We start from the raw sequence: 19202 nt of genomic DNA, 5'->3' as shown, positions 1-19202 counted from the left end.
ATAAGTGTTACAGGTTTTTTTTTTTTTTAAATAATGAAACAATCTACTGAAGGCATGAAATATTAGAGAAAATAATCAGTGGAATGTGTGTCTTGACCATTTATCTGTAGTTACTTGATCTGATTAAGCAATGGAATATTCTAGTCAATTAAGCTTTTGGTTTAATGGACTTATTTGCCAGACATAAATTACTACTTTCAGAAGGGATAGGCTACAGTAGTATGTACTTATCACCAAGGTGTATTGGATATTATTTAATCTTTGATTTGAAAGTTTCCTCAGACTCTTTGAGTATCCAGCTAGGGTAACATTAGATAGTATAAAAATCTGAGAAATTAATAATTTTCATTTTATATAATATACTCCATGTTTATTGACTTTATCATATAAAACAGAATTCCTGATTTGTTTTTGCTGTTCCTCGTTTTAAAGGTACTTTGGGGGCTGAGGAAGTGGCTCCAGAGGTAGTGTTGCTAGGCTCTGAGTTCAAATTCCAGTGCCACCACAAATAAAGTTCTTGTTCATTAGGAAAGAAATCAAAATATTAGGAAAATTTAACCTATCATTTTAAAACTCAGTGATAGCTACTGTTGCGTGTTTTTCTGGGGTGAGGGTGAGTTGTTTTATTACTCACCTCCCCCAGCCCAGGGATTAGCTTTACAATTTACATAGAATAAAATCCAGCAATTTTAGTTGTATACATTACTGTATTTGAACAAGTGTATGCACCTGTGTGTGACTGTTACCACAGTTGTGATGCCCAATGTTTGCATCACCCCAAAATGGCCCTATAGATTTTCTTGAAATCAGTTTCTTTGCTCCCATTCTCAGCCTATATTAGACACTTTTGCCTGCGCTAGAAGTATGTATAAATGGAGTCATACAGTACTGTCTTAGTCATCTTCTTTCATTATAAAAAATACCAGAGATACTCACCTTATATAGAGAAAAGGTTTCTTTTGGCTCACAATTTTGGCAGCTTCTGTCCATGGTTGGTTAGCTCTGTTGCTTTGGGCCTATAGAAAGGTGGAATCACATGATGAAGCCAGGCCCTTTGTATCATGGCCATGAAGTAGAGAGGGAGAGACACCAGTGTACCAATGATCCCTCTCAAGAGCAGCCCCCGTGACTTGAAAACCTCCCACTAGGCTCCAATTCCCAAAGGCTTCACTACCTGCCAGAAGTGCCACCATAGGGACTAAAACTTTATTTAACACATGGACCTTTGGGGGATGTTGAAGATCCCAGCTGTAGTGAGTATTTATTCTGTGTGGCTTCTTTTACTTAACGGAAATGCCTTTGGGATTTACCTAGATCATTGCATGATCAGTAGTTTCTGCCTTTTTAGTATTTATTGTGTTATGTCTATAGTCTTCTTAGAAATTTACTTAAAGTTTACCTAGTTTTATGGCAACTAAAGCTACGTAAGTCACTTGACATGGCTTTAAGAGTCAGATATTCATGCTTTTCTAATTTTGTGTCTTAGGAAGATATCTGTAAAGGAATTTTAAAAATTTACTAGTTTAGGTCAAACATTTATTATACCACATAGGCAGTGGTTCTACTCTTATGGAACTGCCACCTATTTTTTTTTTATCCCCCCCCTCCTTTTTTCTTGAAACTGCCATTTTACTTTTTTTTTTAAGCCTCTTAAATTATTTAACAACAATTCATTTATTATCTGTGGGAGTTTGATCTTGGAGATTGCAAAAATACATAAGATGTGTATTGTTTTAGGTAGTTTATGGCCTAGTAATAGAAAAGTAGGCAAGGCCCAACAATGTTCTTAAAAAAGAAAAAAGCAATTGGCTTGCTGGCTCACAACTGCAATCCCAACTACTTTGGAGGCAAAGATAGGAGGATCGTGGTTCAAAGGTAGCCCAGGAAAACAGTTAGACCCTATCTCCCTATGGAGTTGTACATAAGAGGATCACAGAAAGTGCAAGACACTATCTGAAAAATAATTATAGTACAAAGGGCTGAGGACATCATTCAAGTGACAGAAGTCTTGAGTTCAAATGCCAGTAGAGGAAGGAAGGGAGGAAGAAAGGGAATAAAGAAAATAGAAATGAGTAGAACCAGTGATGTGTGTTGGAAGATTGAGAAGTAAGTGGTCAAGGTTACTGCTGTGTAGATGGTTGGGAGGATTTTATATAACAGCTTGTGGTTAATATGCTAGAGTGAAGGGAACAGCATGGATTGGTATGCTGCATTAGAATTGGCAGGTAGGGTCAGAGGTGCAAGTCAGCAGTTAGGGCCACTTGCTGAGCATTCCTGAAGCCCTGGGTTCGATTCCTCCATCAAAAACCAAAATGAAAGAGCACTCTGTTCATTTCAGAGGCTATGACTTGTGACCCTGTAGACTGAATGAGCCTGTATAGGCAAGAATTCCTGGTTTATGTGACCTTTTGGGTCCCTTGCCTTTGAAATCTGGCTGGGCCAGTTGGTAAAGTCTAGAATTGGCAGGTAGTTATTTCCTTAGACTGCAACATAGTATACCTGAAGAAGAGAAGTGGAAGACAGATTGGGATTACAGTATATAGAACCTTAATGAAAGGTAGAATGTTAGACTTCATTCAGGAGGCTGTGTAGGTCTGTTTGGGAATAGATAGGTAGGGAGGAGAATGTGTCTAGTGGAGTACTGCTGTCCTGCCAGTATTGACCCATTACCAATGTAAAATGAATAGATTAGAGATGTAAGAATCAGGGACCTGATTGGGATAACTGTGGTATTAAATAAGAACAACGGTAGCAGAAATAGACCTGGTGGAATTAATTACTGGGAGAAACACTAACAAAATCTTGGCATTAGATGCATGTAGAAAGTAAAAGAAAAGAAGAAAGCTACAGATGATGTTAGATTTGTAAACCTGAGTGATGGTGTACATGTGGGGCTGTTAAATGATTGGAGAATGAGGCAGAGGAAGAAGCAGAGTGACAAGAGTGAGCATGTTTTTAGATGCATTGAGTTTTTATTGATAGGAAATTCAGGTGGCTGTTCCAGCAGGCAGTTGAGAAGATAAGTCTGGATCTTCAGAGATAAAGTATGAGTCCAAAGATAGAATCAGAGCCATTCAAGTAGAATTGATGTGAATGGGTAACCTCACAGAGAGTCAAGACACTTGGGAAAGCCAGAGGAAATACCTCTATGAAAAGACAGAAGGAGAAAGGCACTCCCCAGAAGGAGAGCCAGAATAATAGGATATTTCAAAGATAAGCTGAAAAGGATATAAAAAGAAGCATTGTCCACAGTGTCAGTTGTAGCAGAAAGATTAATGAGGAAAGAGCTGAGAAAAGGTCATTGGAATTTTCAGTTTGTAAGTTATTAATGACTTCAAAACATCATTAACAGGAAGCTATAGAATAGAAACTGGTTGATAAGAGAGTAAAGAAGTGACGGGAAAGCGACAGCTTTAATTTAGGACTAAAGGGAAAAGAATCATTCTTAAAGCATTTACTTTTGGGAAAATGTATAACTTGATAAATCACAACAGGTATTTATTTTAATGTAGATAAAATAAGAAAATAATCAACATCTTCCATTAAGCAAGAAGTATCATATTCCTAAATGTAACAACCTTGAGAGATAAAGTAGTACAGAGAATGGTCTTCTAGTATTTCTTACGATAATGTTGCTGTTAATAGGAGCTAACATTTATTAAGTTTTTCCTAAGTGCCTGAGACCATAATAACCACTTTATAGCCTGAGAGAAGTTTAGCCTTAATAATAGCAAACATATATGATGTTTACTGTGTTCCAGGCATGATTCTAGGCACTTTATATTAATTAACTCCCTTAATCCTCACAACTGGTCTATGAAATAATCTATCACTGTCCTCATTTTACAGATGAGGGAACTGAGGCTCATGGAAGTGAGGCAGTTTAGCCAAGGTCATCACATCGATATTAAATCACAGAGCTTTGGTAACAATCTCAAGCACTCTGGCTCCAGAGGCCGTTCTCCTGATCATGAATCCATGCTACCTTATTTGCACATCATCAGTGTTGGAGGTGGTTCAGAATATTAAGACTGGTCTAATAAAATAGTATTGTGGATTGATATTACAGAATAGGCATCTATCATGAATATTTTCTGTTTCAACTTTTTCATTTCACAGATAAAACAACTTAGTGCCAAGGCAAAAACCCAGGCCCGCTTGCCTTTTGGTGTAGTCCACTGCCTATGGCGTCTTCTGTTTTCATTCATTATTTCCTCATGAATATTTGAAATGTGTTTAAACCATTGAAACATGATAAAGGCCTTGTGAAGTATCTTAATTTGACCCAGTCAGAGCTCTTCAAAATTACTTGAGATAATTTTTCATAATTTTTTAAGGTAACTAAGATCTTAAGTAGATTTATTTATTTTCTATATAAAGAATATATAAAACTGAAATCTTTGGTAAATGTATACTTTTAAATCACACAAGTTCTTATTTGCATTTGTTTCTAGAGACAATACCAAGGAAAAGGATAAGAATGAAGGTATAACAGAAGAAACTGAAGAGAGAGAGCAGGCCACGCCCCGGGGGCGAAAGACTGCCAACAGCCAAGGCCGCAGAAAGGGTCGAATAACCAGGTCCATGACAAACGAAGCTGCAGCTGCTAGTGCTGCGGCTGCAGCAGCCACTGAAGAGCCACCACCACCTCTGCCACCACCACCAGAACCCAGTGAGTGGAAGGGATTGGGATGAGCAGGGTATAATTTTGTTTGAGATTCTATTTCAGTGCTATGGTATGGCAGGCATGGCTAATACTGATAACCTAGATATAATCTTGATGCCTGGTAATGGGGATTGGAAATCAGGGCCTCATGCTCACTGAGCAGATGCTGTACCACTTGAGGCACACCCTCACCCTTTCTGCTTTATTTCCTCCTCATCCTCCATAGGGCCTGGCTTTTTGGCTGGGGCTGGCATTGGACTGAGATTCTTCTACCGGTGCCTCCCCTGCAGCTGGGATTACAGATGTGAGCCACCACCCAGGCGAAAAGTCTAGTTTTTAAGCTTTAAAGTCAAAGTCTTTTGAAAAACAACCTCAGGTATAATGTTGTTACCCTAAAACACTTGTTTTCCTTTTTTTGCTTAGGTATAGGCCTAGTGTGCATACCATTTTGTTTTCTGATGTCTTTGCTTAGTATATGTCATAAACATTTTCTAATTTCTAAGTAACTTTCATTTTTATTTTTTAAATGCCTGTACAGTGTTGACATTTTGTTTCTGAGGAAATATTTAACTATTTCCCTACTGTTGAATGATTACGCTCTCTTCTTCTACCTTTTAAACCAAAGTAAATGTAAAATAGTATTTATGCCCATAACATTTTCTTTCTGTTAAATTATTTTTCATAGAAATAAGTAGTAGGCCTAAGGATATAACTATGTTTCTCTCTTACAAAATATTATACTATTAGTCTATAAAATCATATGATAAAGTGCCACCACTGGTGGCTCAGTGGTACAAATTTTACCATAATATGAAGTAGGAAGAGTGTACACATTCCAGCAATGACAGGAATGATGTAGGTGAACCAAGTAGACAGAAGGATGAAAGATAGTCTGGCAGCAGATCATGACGGGCCTTGTTGAAGTATATCTTGCTTTGGTTACAAAGGAGGGAGCCTGCAATGTTTAAATGAAGAAGTGCTGTGGTTAGATTTATGTTTTAGAAAGATAACTCTGGTAGCAATTGTGGAGGTCATGTTGGACAGGCTAGGGGCTGGAGGCAGAGGGACCATCCAGAAGGACATTGTGTATGGGGAGGGGATGAATTCAAGACTTGAAAGTTGACAAAGAGAATTCCAAAATCAGTCAGAGGAGTTTGTTAATTCAAGTGACTGGGTGGATGTGGTACTTCAATAGAGAAAGAGATATGACATGAGTTCATTTCAGGCCTGATATTTTCAGATTTTTTTCTAATGCAAAAGAGTAAGTGTTCAGTGCATTATCCATCTGTGCCTATTGATTGTTGTCAGTCATTGAAGGATGAACAAAAGGAGTTAAGATGAGATGAGGGTTCAGAGGAGAGGAGACTGTGCCTGGCCAGGAAGGAAGAGCTTGTCTCTTCCTTTGACATCGAAGGAAAGGAAGGGTTGTGGTCTATAAAGCAGAAAGACAGTAGGTGAGATGGGACTTTCTCAAAATTATACTAATGGTGTTCAAATATACAAAGATGGAACATTTGGAAATACTCAGAAACATTTTGAAAAGATCATGACATGAACTTTTCTGCCTTGTTGGTGGGGGAGAGGCCGATACCATCCAATTTCCACAGTGTTTTTTACCAAATACTTTCAGTAGACTTTTACATCAGCTAAACATAGTTTGTCTGAATGAAGGATTTAACCTTTTCTCTGCCTGGCTAGATTTTCTCTTTTTATTTCAGTTTCTGCAGAGCCTGTGGAGACCTCTCGATGGACAGAAGAAGAAATGGAAGTTGCTAAAAAAGGTAAACTATAGTAGTTCAGACTTCTCAGGGTTTTTAAAGAGCAGTTAGTTATGAGTGAGGAATAGACTTTTTTTTAGCAGGACTGGGGTTTGAATTCAGGGCCTTATGCATTCTAGGCAGGCACTCTACCACTTGAACCACTCTTCCAGCCCCAGAACAAATTTTTTTGGTTATAAAAAAAAAATGGTCTTCCACAAAGGTCAGTAGAATTTTTGGGGGAGAGGGTACTGGGGTTTAAACTCAGGACCTTGCACTTACTATGCAGGTGCTCACCTGAGCCATCCCCTTATTCCAGGTAAGAAGAATTTTGAAGCAAATTTAAGAGTTCTTTTTAATGGTGTAAGTACCCACAGAGTGCCAAAGAAGTCCATATTTGAGGGATTAAAGAGTTGAGAGTCTCTTCACAGTGTTTTGTTGGTGGTGGTGGTTTTTTTTTTTTTTTTTTTGGATTATCATTAGAGAACAAGTAGCCATTTTCACTTTCCCATAATAGTTGTGATTTATATGTTATTGACATAATTTTAGAACAAATTTTGAATATGAAGTCTGCATTTCTTTTCATGTTACATGGAATAGAGTGGTGGCTTCTTTCTCAGTTTGCATTTGGTTAAGTCTTACTGTGTTTCAGAGCTGTGACCATGTCTTGTGGCCAAAGGTATGATTTCTGTGTCTGCTGCTTTCACGGCAATGTGGTTTTCACTGCGCTCCAGAGCTTTATGGACTTTGTGTTTGCCCACCTTTGCTTATTAGTATAGTTTGAAATTGAACTAAAATTTCAAATACGATAAACAATTGGTGGTTAATTTTAAGAAAGATTCATTCTTGGTTAAATATTTACCTTGAAGTTCTGAAGAGAAATGGTTATCTTTAGCTCGATCTTTTGGCTGTAGGTTTCAGATTTATTTTCTATTTAACATGTAATGAATCATACATCTCAGAATCATAATAAGACAACTTTGCCAGAAATAAAGCAGTTTAATAAAGTGTTGTTTTTAAAGCATTTTCTGGCAAATGCTAAATTTCTATAATTTTTAAGAAGGTTCACATACATTCTGATCCCACTGTCAAAATGTCATGATTGAATAAGTGGATACTACCTATATCATAAAATGATCTTTTTTTAGGCAGATGTTCCTATGTGTAATTGTTTATAACTCTTTTCTATTCATATACCTGGCAAAACTTGATAGTGACCTTGTAATTTTCATTATTAAGGAAGCTACTTACATAACCGTGAAAAATTAATGCTTGCCTATACATTGTTAAATTTGTATGAAGAATTAAAGACTGTATCTAAGATACGTCTTTGTACAGTTCTCTACATATATTTATATACACTTACATACTCATTCTTTGCATGTATATATGTGTGTTTGCATATTTGTATTGTTTGATCAGCGAAGTATAAGATTTTGTGATGCCTTATATTAAAACAGGATTTTAAAATTTAATGTAATTTAATTTTTTTTGCAGTACTGGGATTTAAACTCAGCGCTTCGTACTTGCTAGGCAGGCACTCTGTCACTTGAGCCATGTCTCCGGCCCTTTTGCTCAGATTATTTTTAAGATAGGTTCTCACTTTTGCCCAGGCAAGCCTGGACTATGCCCCTCCTATTTTACGCTTCCTGCAGTAGCCTGAAATGACAGGCACATGCCATTATGCCTGGCTCTTTCCTTTGAGATTCGGTCTCGTGAACTTCTTTGCATGGGCTGGCCTGGAACATGATCTTTTCAATCTCAGCCTCCTGCATAGCTGAGATGACAGGTGTGTTCTACCATACCTTGCTGTTGATTGAGATGGGGTCTCTCAAACTTTTTGCCTGGGCTGGCTTACAACTTCAATCCTCCTGATCTCAGTATTCTAAAATAGGATTTTATTTTTTTAAACTTGTTAATTTTTTTGATGGAATTGTTTGGAAATTGTCTGACATCAGATGCTGAGTCAAGTTTCATAAAAATGAGGTTTAATCATTGTATTTGACAGTTCTTTTGCTAATATCTTTCTCCAAGGATTCGCAAGCATTTGGGCTTATAATACGGATCTAATGTTGTTCTGAGATGCATAGCAAGGATAAGCCTTACCCTTCCACTAATGAGTATGTTATATATTTTGGGAGAAGAATACAGAGATATAAGTGTGCTTTGTGTTAGTAAGTATTTTAATAAATATTGCAGCATATTAATGAGAAATTGAGAAATCGAATGTGTGAATCATTAACACATTTAGTGTTAATGATTGTGACTGCAATGATCAAGGTGAAATATTATTTCTCATGCTTCCTTAATCAGGTGACTCTTCAATTAATACTTGATTTGCTTTTAAAATACAGGCCTGGTAGAACATGGTCGTAACTGGGCAGCAATTGCCAAAATGGTGGGAACTAAAAGTGAAGCACAGTGTAAAAACTTCTATTTTAACTATAAGAGGCGACACAATCTTGACAACCTCTTGCAACAACATAAGCAGAAAGTGAGTATATCAGAAGTGGTGAGTTGTTAAACTTAGGTTTTTGGGGTTTTTTTTGTGGTGGTACTAAGGTTTGAATTCAGGGCTTCATGCTTGTTAGACAATGCACTTTATCACGAGCCATGCCTCCAGCTACCCCAGGCTTGCCTTGAACTTGAGATCCTTCTGCCTCAGCCTGCCCAGAGATTGTTTTTATTTATGTACTTACCTATAAAAAAAAAAAAAGAGTTTCTTGTACAGGTGGACTAGTTCCCCTTTTACTGCCCAAGGAATGAAGCTTCTGTTTGTAGTAATAGTAATTTAGTACTTTTTAATTACTGTAATCCAGATTTAAAAAACATAAGCACTTGGAATTTTAATTGAAAACTTTAGGTGGAATTCTATTGATCATGTTGATTTGATATTAATATATTAAGCACATTTTTTCCACTTGGGAAACTGAGGCAGGAAGTTTGTGAGGTTGAGGCCCACCTGGGCTACATACCAAAGCTCTGTCTCAGGAAAAAAGTAAAACAACAAGAAACACATTTTTTCAGAAGCAAGGATTCTGTTGAATAAAAAAACAGACTTTTGAAAATAATTTAACAAGGAAGTTCCAGTGTAGTGGTTCTTAAAGTTCATAGAGCTTTTTGAGAGTTCTGTGAAAACTGTCTTCATAAAAATACTAAGCTGTTACTTACTTTTATCCACTGTATTAACATTTGCATTGATGCTGTCAAAGTGGTGTTGTGTAAAAGTGCTGGTGCCCTGCGCCAGTCATAGCAGGGCACCACATGTATTGGGACTCATCTGTTAGCATTTATAGGATTAAAAAAATTTTTTTGTGCCAGTGTCACGGCTTAAGGTGTGCATAAGGCCACCATGATCAATTAATAAATAAAATGTGAGTTTCATTTAAGAATGCCCTTGATAAGGCAATAAAAAATATTAAATGTTTACCCTTGAGTACATGTCTTTTTAGTACCGGGTGTAATGCAGTTGAAGAAACTCTTCTGTTCATTCTCTCCAGGAAAAGTACTTTTGCAACTGTTTGATTTTTAAGCTGAAATAGACTCCCTTTTTTCATGCAATATCATTTTTAATTGAAAGAATGTCAAGTTAGGGTTTTTCAGAGTTTAATATTTGACTGGCTTTTTTTTCAGAACTGGGGTTTGAATTCAGGGCCTCCTGCTTGCTAGGCGGGTGCTCTACCACTTTAGCCATGTCCGATCCTTTTCTGCTTTTGTTATTTTTCAGGTAGGTCTTACATCTCCTACTTAAGCTTCCTCAGTAGCTAGGATGACAGCATCTTACCACGCTCAGCCTTTTCCTTGAGATGGGGGTTTTCACTGCTTTCTCAGGTTGGCTTCAAACTACCATCCTCTCAATCTCTGCCTCCTGAGTTGCAGGGATTATAGGCATGAGCCACTGTGCCTGGCTCACAGTTTTTTGTTTTTTGTTTTTTTGACAGTAAGCAAACCTGTTGTTCAAAGAAAGCTCCATTTCTTTTTGGTGAGGTTCGACTCAGTGCCTCTCAAAGTTTCTGATATTTCTTGTCACTTTTAAATTCTTTGCAGAAATAAAAATTTTGAAAAATATGTATCCATCACTATGTGGTCTTAGTTTTCTAATATTATAACAAATATCTGGGATAATAAAATTATAAAGAGGAAAGATTTATTGTGGCTCACAGTTTTTCTGTTTCAGTCAGTGGATTGGGTTGGTTCCATTGCTTTTGGGCCTGCCCTATATATCATGGCAGGAGTGGTAGAGGACAAAGCCTATTTACCTGCTCACTGGTAGCCTGAAGGAGAAAAATGGCCCAGGGTCCCAGTATCATCTTTGAGGTCACAGTCCCAATGAACTAGGCTCCTCCTTTTATAGGTTCCAGAGCCATGAGCTGAAGACCAAGCTTTTAACACATGGGCCTTTGGGATCATTCTGTTTAATAGCACAGTGCCTTTTTTTTTTTTTTTTTCATTTTTCTTTTATTATTCATATGTGCATACAAGGCTTGGTTTATTTCTCCCCCCTGCCCCCACCCCCTCCCTTACCACCCACTCCACCCCCTCCCGCTCCCCCCCTCAATACCCAGCAGAAACTATTTTGCCCTTATCTCTAATTTTGTTGTAGAGAGAGTATAAGCAATAATAGGAAGGAACAAGGGGTTTTGCTGGTTGAGATAAGGATAGCTATACAGGGCATTGACTAGCACAGTGCCTTGAGCTTAACGCCTTCTCATTACAGGCTTTTCTGATGAGATCAATGATAATAATAGCAAATAAAATGATTTAGTATTATATAATGAAAGGTATCCAAATTAGGAAAAATTTGTGTAACTCTTTTGAGGAGCTAGTCGGAGGGTACTGAAGTTCTAATCTAGAGCCTCATGCATACTAGGTAAGCATTCTACCACCCCACTACCTCTAGCCCCTCAGTATTTTTGCCTCTCTTCCCTCCCCTCTCTTCCCTCCCTCTCTTCCCCTCCCCTCCATTAATAGTAAAAGAAATTTAGTAGTAACACTGATAAGGAGTTGTTGCCTTTAGAACTGCATGAAGAGTTATGCAGTCAGTGCTAGTGAAGGAAGTTTATTACAGCATTACTAATACCTAAAGTTGAAAATTTCCTAAATGCCTTAAAGTAGAATTTTAATTATATTGGTAGAAATCTTTCTATGGAACTCTTATAAAAATAATTTTGTAGAATTTATGACATCGGGATATGTTTACTTCATAGCTACCTTAGGCTTAAAAACGTAGGATATATTTCTATATAGGGCTGTCAGGATGTATTTACATGCACATACAGAGACATACATACGTGTATGCATCTAAAGGAAAACATACCAGTGCTCTTACAATCTCTAGCTGTTGAAATTTTCATAAGAAAGATACATTATCTGCAGTAGGGGAGGAGCATGTAGATTTGCTGTTGGAATATAACTTTTACGTGTGTGTGTTACTGAAGTTTGAACTCAGGGCCTGGGGCTTGCTGATCAGGTTCTCAACCACTTGAGCTTCACCTTGCAGCCCTTTATGCTTTAGTTATTTTTCAGATAACAATGTACATAATTTTCCTCAGCCAGCCTGGGACTTCGATCCTCCTACCTATACATCCTGCATTGCTGGGATTACAGTTGTGTACCATCATGGCTAGATTGTTTCTTGAGATAGTATCTTGCTAACTTTTGCATGGGTTGGCCTAAACTCAAGATCCTCCCATTTTCTACCTCCCAAGTAGCTGGGATTACAGGTATGCATGACCACATCCAGCTCTAGATACAACTTTTGATGGGTTTTATTAAAGTGATCTATCTAAACAAAAGCCAGTTAGTGGTTGCCAGAGATTTCTGCCAGCACATTAACCAGAACTATTGTCAAACACACAGCCTTCTTGTCTGGTATGTGTGTCTGTCAGCGTGATATGTTTTTAAGAAATGGAATTTGATTTTTTTCCTTTTATTTTAAATCATAAATAATTTAATATTGTGTACTCTTTTAGACTTCACGAAAACCTCGTGAAGAGAGAGATGTATCTCAGTGTGAAAGTGTGGCTTCCACTGTTTCTGCTCAGGAAGATGAAGATATTGAAGCCTCCAATGAAGAAGAAAATCCAGAAGATAGTGAAGGTATCTTAAATTCACTCGAGACTTCTGCTATCCCAAATGTGAAATTTTTTGTTTACTCACTTGATTATATAGGAATTGCTTCATGGAGAAAATAATGTATCAGTATTTTCATGGCATAGACTTTAAACTTGAACATAATGTATTTATTCATTTGATTAGCAAGTATTTATTTATGTGGTACTTAACATGTTCCAGGCACTACACAACTAGAAGAACTTAACCGTGACAGTTCTACTTCCAACCCTTATGTACCATCATCAGTATTGCTGAATTTACCTACTCAGTCATCATCATTATATTTAGTGCCTTGAGATTGACTTAGTTCATATTTTTACACTTTACATATATCATATTTCTCTTTAAATGTAACACAAATTAAAGACCCTAGAAGCTCTAGTAGGAAAGTATCAACCCAAGTTATGGAAAAAATAAAATCCCCTTAGTTATTCAAGCAAATAAGTGACAACTTCCTGAAAAACTAAACATTTTGAGTGTTAGCCACTTAAAAAAAAAAAGCAGTAATAATTTATTTCAGTTTACGTTACTTTAACGTTTTTGTGGATTTCTTTTGTGAAATGACTTTCTGATACAAGGATTCTCATAATGATTTCAGTAGCTCTTTATTATATATTAAACACCTTCAGTTTTGTAAATACTCATCTCATTTGCTTTTTGTTTTATTTTAAGTTTGAATTACCAGAGTTTAAACCATGTGATATAATTAGAGCAGGTTTTTTTTTTCTTTAAAGACAAAATCTTGCTATGTAATCCAGGCTGACCTCAAACTTGTCGTCCTTCTGCTTCTGCATCTCCAGTGCCATCATGCCTAGTTAGAGCTGTTTATCCTTTGTAGAATTTTATATAAGCTTAGGAAGCTTTATACCCTTTCGTTTTGGCAGTGTTAGATTTTACTTACTTACCTACTTTATTGATTGATTGATTGATTGGATCTCCCTATATTATAGTTTAGGCTGGCCTGGAATTCATTGTGTAGACGAGACTGACCTTAACTTGTGATCCTCTTGTCTCAGCCTCCCAAGTGCTAGGATTATAGGTGTGCACTACCGTGCCTAGGTTTTATTATTTTTTTTCTACAGGTTATTATTGTCTTTTCTTGAAATGGATTTTGTTTTAAATAATAAATAAACTTTTTTCTATGAGGTTCTTTTGGAAAATGAGGTAATTGACATAAATATACAGAGAATACTGAAGCAAGGTCATCCTTGAAAGTGTGTACTGTAAACAATGGATTGCAGTTTATGGTGCTTCCAAAGGTCATCAGAAATTGTTTATTTTATCAGGCTTATTTATGGTAGCTAGTATTCCCTGAGGTTGTAAATGTAAATAAAACCTGTACAGCATTCCCCCTTACCCATGGTTTTAGTTATCTGCAGTCACAGTTATCCAAAAATATTAAATGGAACTTTTAATATTCTGAGAGAGAGACCATAGTCACATCACTTTTGTTCTAGTGTATTGTTGTTACTGTTCTATTGTGTTATTAGTTATTGTTAATCTCTGCAGTACCTAATTTGTAAATTAAACTTTAATATAGGTATGAATGTATAGAAACAAATGTAGTACATATAAGGTTCAGTGTCATCTGTGGTTCGAGCATCTACTGGGGGGTTTTGGATTGGATTCCCCATGAGTAAGAAGGGACAGTAGTATTAGTCTTCTTGGGCAGCCATAATAGAATACTATACACTGGGCAGTTTAAACTATGGAAAATTGTTTTCACAGTTCTGAAGACTGGAAGTCCAAGAAGAAGTGGCAGAGTTACTTTCTTTTGAGTACCCTCATATCAGCTAGCTATAAGCTACAAGCTAGCTGATACCTCACTTTGTCCTCCCATTGCCTTTCCTTTGTGTGTGCACATTCCTGGTGTGTGTGTCTTTGTCTTCAGCAGTGGCCTTGCTGGATTAGAACCCCACCCTTATGACCTCATTTATCCTGTTACCTCCTTTATGGTCATTATCTCCAAATGCAGTCACATATAGTGTAGGGCTTCAACATTTCAGTTTGTGGAAAGGAGACACAGTTCAGGCCATCAGAAAACCCAAGCATATTATCATAAATTTGTTAATTTCAGGGCAACATCCACAAAAATCTGTTCATGGATGGGCCAGCAGATTCTTAAAAAACAACTACCAAAACTTGACTTTTTCCCTTCTACTTTCTTCCTGATATCTTACAGTGAACCTTTTTTAAAACTATTAAGATAATGTGTCCATCTGGTCTGGTGGAGAGTGGCATGGTCACATCCCATGCAATAATGCATAAAGTTATTCTGTGACATCTAGTATAATGTTCTAAAAGGAAGTGAATTGCCAGTAGAACTCTTTTCATTTCTTTTTGGTTTAGCTTCGTTTGTAAAGTGCCATAGAAAAGAATGTAAATGCAGTACATGCCTGGTGATGTTATCCCTATTGCCAATCCTAATGAGATACTGCAGATGCACTTTTATTGTGTGGCAAGGCTCTTTCCAGTGGGAGAGTGAAGGTGACTGCTGAGGGGAGAATTACTGTGTCTGTCTGTCTTCCTAAAACACATTTGACTGTCTCAGTATCTCTCCAGTATTAGAAGATTTAAATCAGGAAGGTTGAAACTTCACCAAAATTTGGACTTGCTCTTGTTCTCTTATTCTAAATCATTCTTTAAAGTTTTATTTATTTTAATTAAGACAGTGCTTATAGCCAGTGATACCATCTGGTGTGCAATTACTTTTATGTCTTTTAGGATAAATGACTTTGTCATTTGGCCTCTGGTAGAGCTTTCCATCACCATATAAAGAGAAATGAAGGTTAAGTCAGGTTTTTTGTTAGTTTTTCATCATTTTGATCTTTCACTGATTTTGCCACTATATATTAAGACATTATTACATGTGAGGTACTACTGTTCTGAATTTTGTCCGTCTTTTGTTTTTGCTTTTGAGATGTGAATGTTCATCGGAATTTCAGGCTCATGCCCCTAACTACCTGCTTAATATTTTTACTTGAATACCTATGAGTCTGCGCAAAATTAACATTCAAAGCGGACTCTTGTTTCCTCACTACCCTGTGTTGCTTTTTCCTCCAGTCTTTCCCTATGTCAGTAAAAAAAATTTTTTTTGTCTCTTTGTTTATTTTTTTTGGCAGCACTGGGGTTTGAACTCAGGGCCTCACACTTGCTAGGCAAGCACTTCATCTATCACTTGAGCCACTCCACTAGGCCTATGTCAATACTTTCCTAATTTTTTCTCATATGGTTCATCATGTCACTTTTTCTTTGGATATACTCTTCAGAATTGGATCCCTTTTCCCTGTCTCCATAGCTGCCACTCTTGGTTCTGCACTGCTGGCCTCTCCAGAGTCTCTTTGGTCTTCTTTCTTCTTTTGGCGCCATTCTATTATTTTTTTTTCCTTTCATGCAGTAGCCAGATTACTCCTTGGAAAATGTAAATCCAATCATATTTATTCTCCACTCCAAATCATGTAATGCTCTCCCATTTCATCAAGAGTGAAAGCTAGGACTGGAGGGATGGCTCGAGCAGTAGATTGCCTGCTTTGCAAGCTTGAGGCGAGCGTAAAGCCAACCCTTCAGTTTGCTCCCTCTGCCTCAACCAAGCTATCCTCTTTGCTATTCCCAAGCAAAACATTCTGTCAGGGGCCTTGGCATCTTCTGTTCTCTCAACTTGGCACACTCTTCCCCACAGTATGCCCAGGGCTTACTCTCTTCCTTCTTTTAGGTCTCTGTTCAGATGTCATTTGCCATTTATAATCTTTCCTTACCACTGCTTCTTCAGTTCTGTTAGTCATTGTACCTGTTGCCATCTGATACATTAAATGTTTATTGTTCCTTATTTCACATTAGAGTGTGGGCTCCATGAAAGCACATAATTTGATTTCTCTCACTGCTGTGTCTCCAGAATCTCAGACAGCTGCACAGAGTAGACATTTTACACACATTTGAGTGAATGAAAAATGGATTCATTGAGTTTTTAAATAGTCTGAAAATCATATAAAGAAAACAAAAAGAAAAAATACTGATGATCTTATAGTTTTTACTTTATCTCTGCATATTCCAGAGGTTACAAATATCTTGTCTAAGTACTTCTAAACTTAAAAAAAAAAAAAAAAGACTTTCCATTGGGAATTACTTTTCTTACAACATAAGATAGAGCCCCATGTTTTTCTTCCAGATAAAGAACCATTTACAATTGAACAGTTTTATTAAATAAATCATCCTATACTCCATGACTTAAAATACTACCATTAATATAGCTTAATTTCCCATATATGTTAAGATTTTTCCTGGACATTGTCTTTTGTACCACTGAATGTACTTGTCACTCTGGCAATTCTGTATATGTTTTAATATGTGGCTTTATGGTGAGTTTGTGTGACTGGAGAGGCAAATCTTTGCTCACTTTACTACTTTTCATAATTTTCTGGGATTTATTTTCAGTGTCTTACTCTTCATGTAAACTATTGGTTCACTAGCTTAAGAAATTTTTCTTAGAAACTTTGAATTCTCATTAAAAGTGTATTATATGTCTGTGTTTCTGTGTGTGTATATTGTCTATTTTAAGAAAATAACCTAAAAAGTTAATGCTACAGTGAACATCTTTGCAAACTGTTATAATGCCAAATTGTAAACAGCTCAAGGATTCAAAAACTCAAGATAAATGTAAGGCTTCTACAAAACTATTAATTCAGTTTATATTTTAGCCAACATTTGAGTCTGATGTGCCAGGCACAATGCTAGTCTTTAGTACAGAAGTACTAATCAGTATATAATCTTTGTCCATATGGAGTTCATAGCCTTGTAGAAGTATGAGTACATGTTATAAGAGCTCTAATAGTACAGTTTAACTTTGTTAATGAAGCTATAGAATGTTTTTTAAGCATGTGGCATTTGAGCTGATACCTAAAGGAAAGATCCTTTCAGAAAATGAGACTGAATGGTAAGTACAGTGCCTAAGTGGGACATTCAGAAAACAAAAAGGCTTGTGAGACTGGCATACATAGAGCTGGGTGCAAGGTGAAGCTTGAGAGGCTATCAGGCTATGCTGACAATTTTGGCACTTTCTCCTAAGAATAATGGTGTTTCATTGAAAAGTTGAAACTTAAAGAAAACAGGGAGAGTGAGTGATGTTAAGATTCAGCTTTTTAAAATTAATTATTTAATAATTTATTAGCAATGCTGTGGTTGGTTTGAACACATGACCTTGTGCTTGCTAGGTAAGCACTCTACCACTTGAGACACACCCCCAGCCATCTTTTTATTTTAACAGTATTTCAGATAGGGTTTCATGCTATCATGATCCTCCTATCTCTGTCTCCCAAGTAGCTGGGATTATAGGCAAGAGTACTCCAAACATCTGGCTAAGATTTGGCTTTTAAAAAGATCATTGTAGCCAGGCGTCAGTGGCTATGTCTGCAATCCTAGCCACTCAGAAGACAGAGATCAGGAAGATAGAGGTTCTAGGCCAGCCTAGGCAAATAGAGACCCTTTCTCAAAAATACCCAACACAAAAAAGGGCTGGTGGAATGTCTCAGATAATAGAGTGCCTATATAGCAGTCTGAAGCCCTGAATTTAAACTCCAATATCACCAAAATAAAATAAAATGAAAAACATCACTCTAGTTCGGTTGAAGTAGAAGGTATAAAAAAAGTCAAATTTGGAGTAGAGTGGCAGCTGGAAAGTAGAACAGAATTGGTTGAATTCAAAAGATAATTTTAGAAAAATCAATGAGACTTGAAGCAGGATATAAGGGTCAGTCAGAGGAAGGTTTAATAGACTACTCCTAGGTTTTTTTGGTGTGTTTAATTGGGTAATTAGAAAAGGGTGATTTGGGAACATACATACAACCCCAGTGTAGGACTTGTATTGACTTTGTGATTTCTTTGGTGAAGGATTTGTGATTCCTTTGTGATTCATCTAAGTGAAGATGTCAAAAGTATTAGAGGTATCTTTATGAAATGATACCAAGAACATGAGGAAAGATCTATGTCACAACATGAAATTTCAAATCTGTGACATAGTATTTAGAGCTTTGTTGTCCAGTGTGGTAGACATCAGACACACATGGTTATTGGATACTTGAAAGGTAGACAGTCCAAGTTGAGATATGCTGAAAATATAAGATATGCATGACACTTTGAAGACTTGGTACCAAAAAAGGCAGAACATCCTACTATTCGTTTCTTATATTGGCTACAGTGTTGAAATGATTATATTTTGGACATACTAGATTAAAGCAATAGTTTTAATTTTACCTTCTTTTTACTTTTTTATTTGACCACCTGCAAAATTCAATTTATAGATGTGATTTACATTATATTCCTACTGAATTGTGCTTTTCTAAAGTGTGAGCTCTAATTGGGTAAAAGGAAATGCACAAAAAGAGGCTCATAGAAATATACCAGAATGTCACCATTCATGGGAATGTTTTTTGTTTAGTTTTGTTGTTCCATCTTTCTTTGTTTTTCAAATTTCAAAATGAATTATTTTCAGACATCAAAAGCGTTTTCAATTTCAGAGAGTCAAGACAATTTGATCTTTCACTTTCATGCTCTCAGAAAACTTTAGCTTTCCCAATGGCTATAAATACTTCAGTGAGGTCATCAATGGAGCATATTCATCCTATACAACCACTTTCAAGCATGGTTTCTGTCACCACCTGAACCACGTTCAT

At 36.7% G+C, this 19202-nt stretch overlaps 1 protein-coding gene across 22 annotated transcripts in view; it reads left to right on the top strand.

Annotated features, from left to right (window-relative positions):
- Ncor1 (nuclear receptor corepressor 1) overlaps positions 1-19202 on the top strand; it is a 156657-nt gene that overhangs the window by 80623 nt on the left and 56832 nt on the right. For all 22 annotated transcript variants that reach the window (XM_074046740.1, XM_074046747.1, XM_074046739.1 and 19 more), the window contains 4 exons: positions 4455-4672; positions 6385-6447; positions 8778-8917; positions 12396-12522. In XM_074046740.1, coding sequence (XP_073902841.1) covers positions 4455-4672; positions 6385-6447; positions 8778-8917; positions 12396-12522 — 548 coding nt within the window. The remainder of the gene's footprint in view (positions 1-4454; positions 4673-6384; positions 6448-8777; positions 8918-12395; positions 12523-19202) is intronic.

This window comes from Castor canadensis, chromosome 11 (genome assembly GCF_047511655.1).
Source record: "Castor canadensis chromosome 11, mCasCan1.hap1v2, whole genome shotgun sequence".
In the NCBI taxonomy this organism is placed as follows: Eukaryota; Metazoa; Chordata; class Mammalia; order Rodentia; family Castoridae; genus Castor; species Castor canadensis.
The sequence above is the reverse complement of the archived record's forward strand: the minus strand, read 5'-3'. Positions and strand labels throughout refer to the sequence as shown.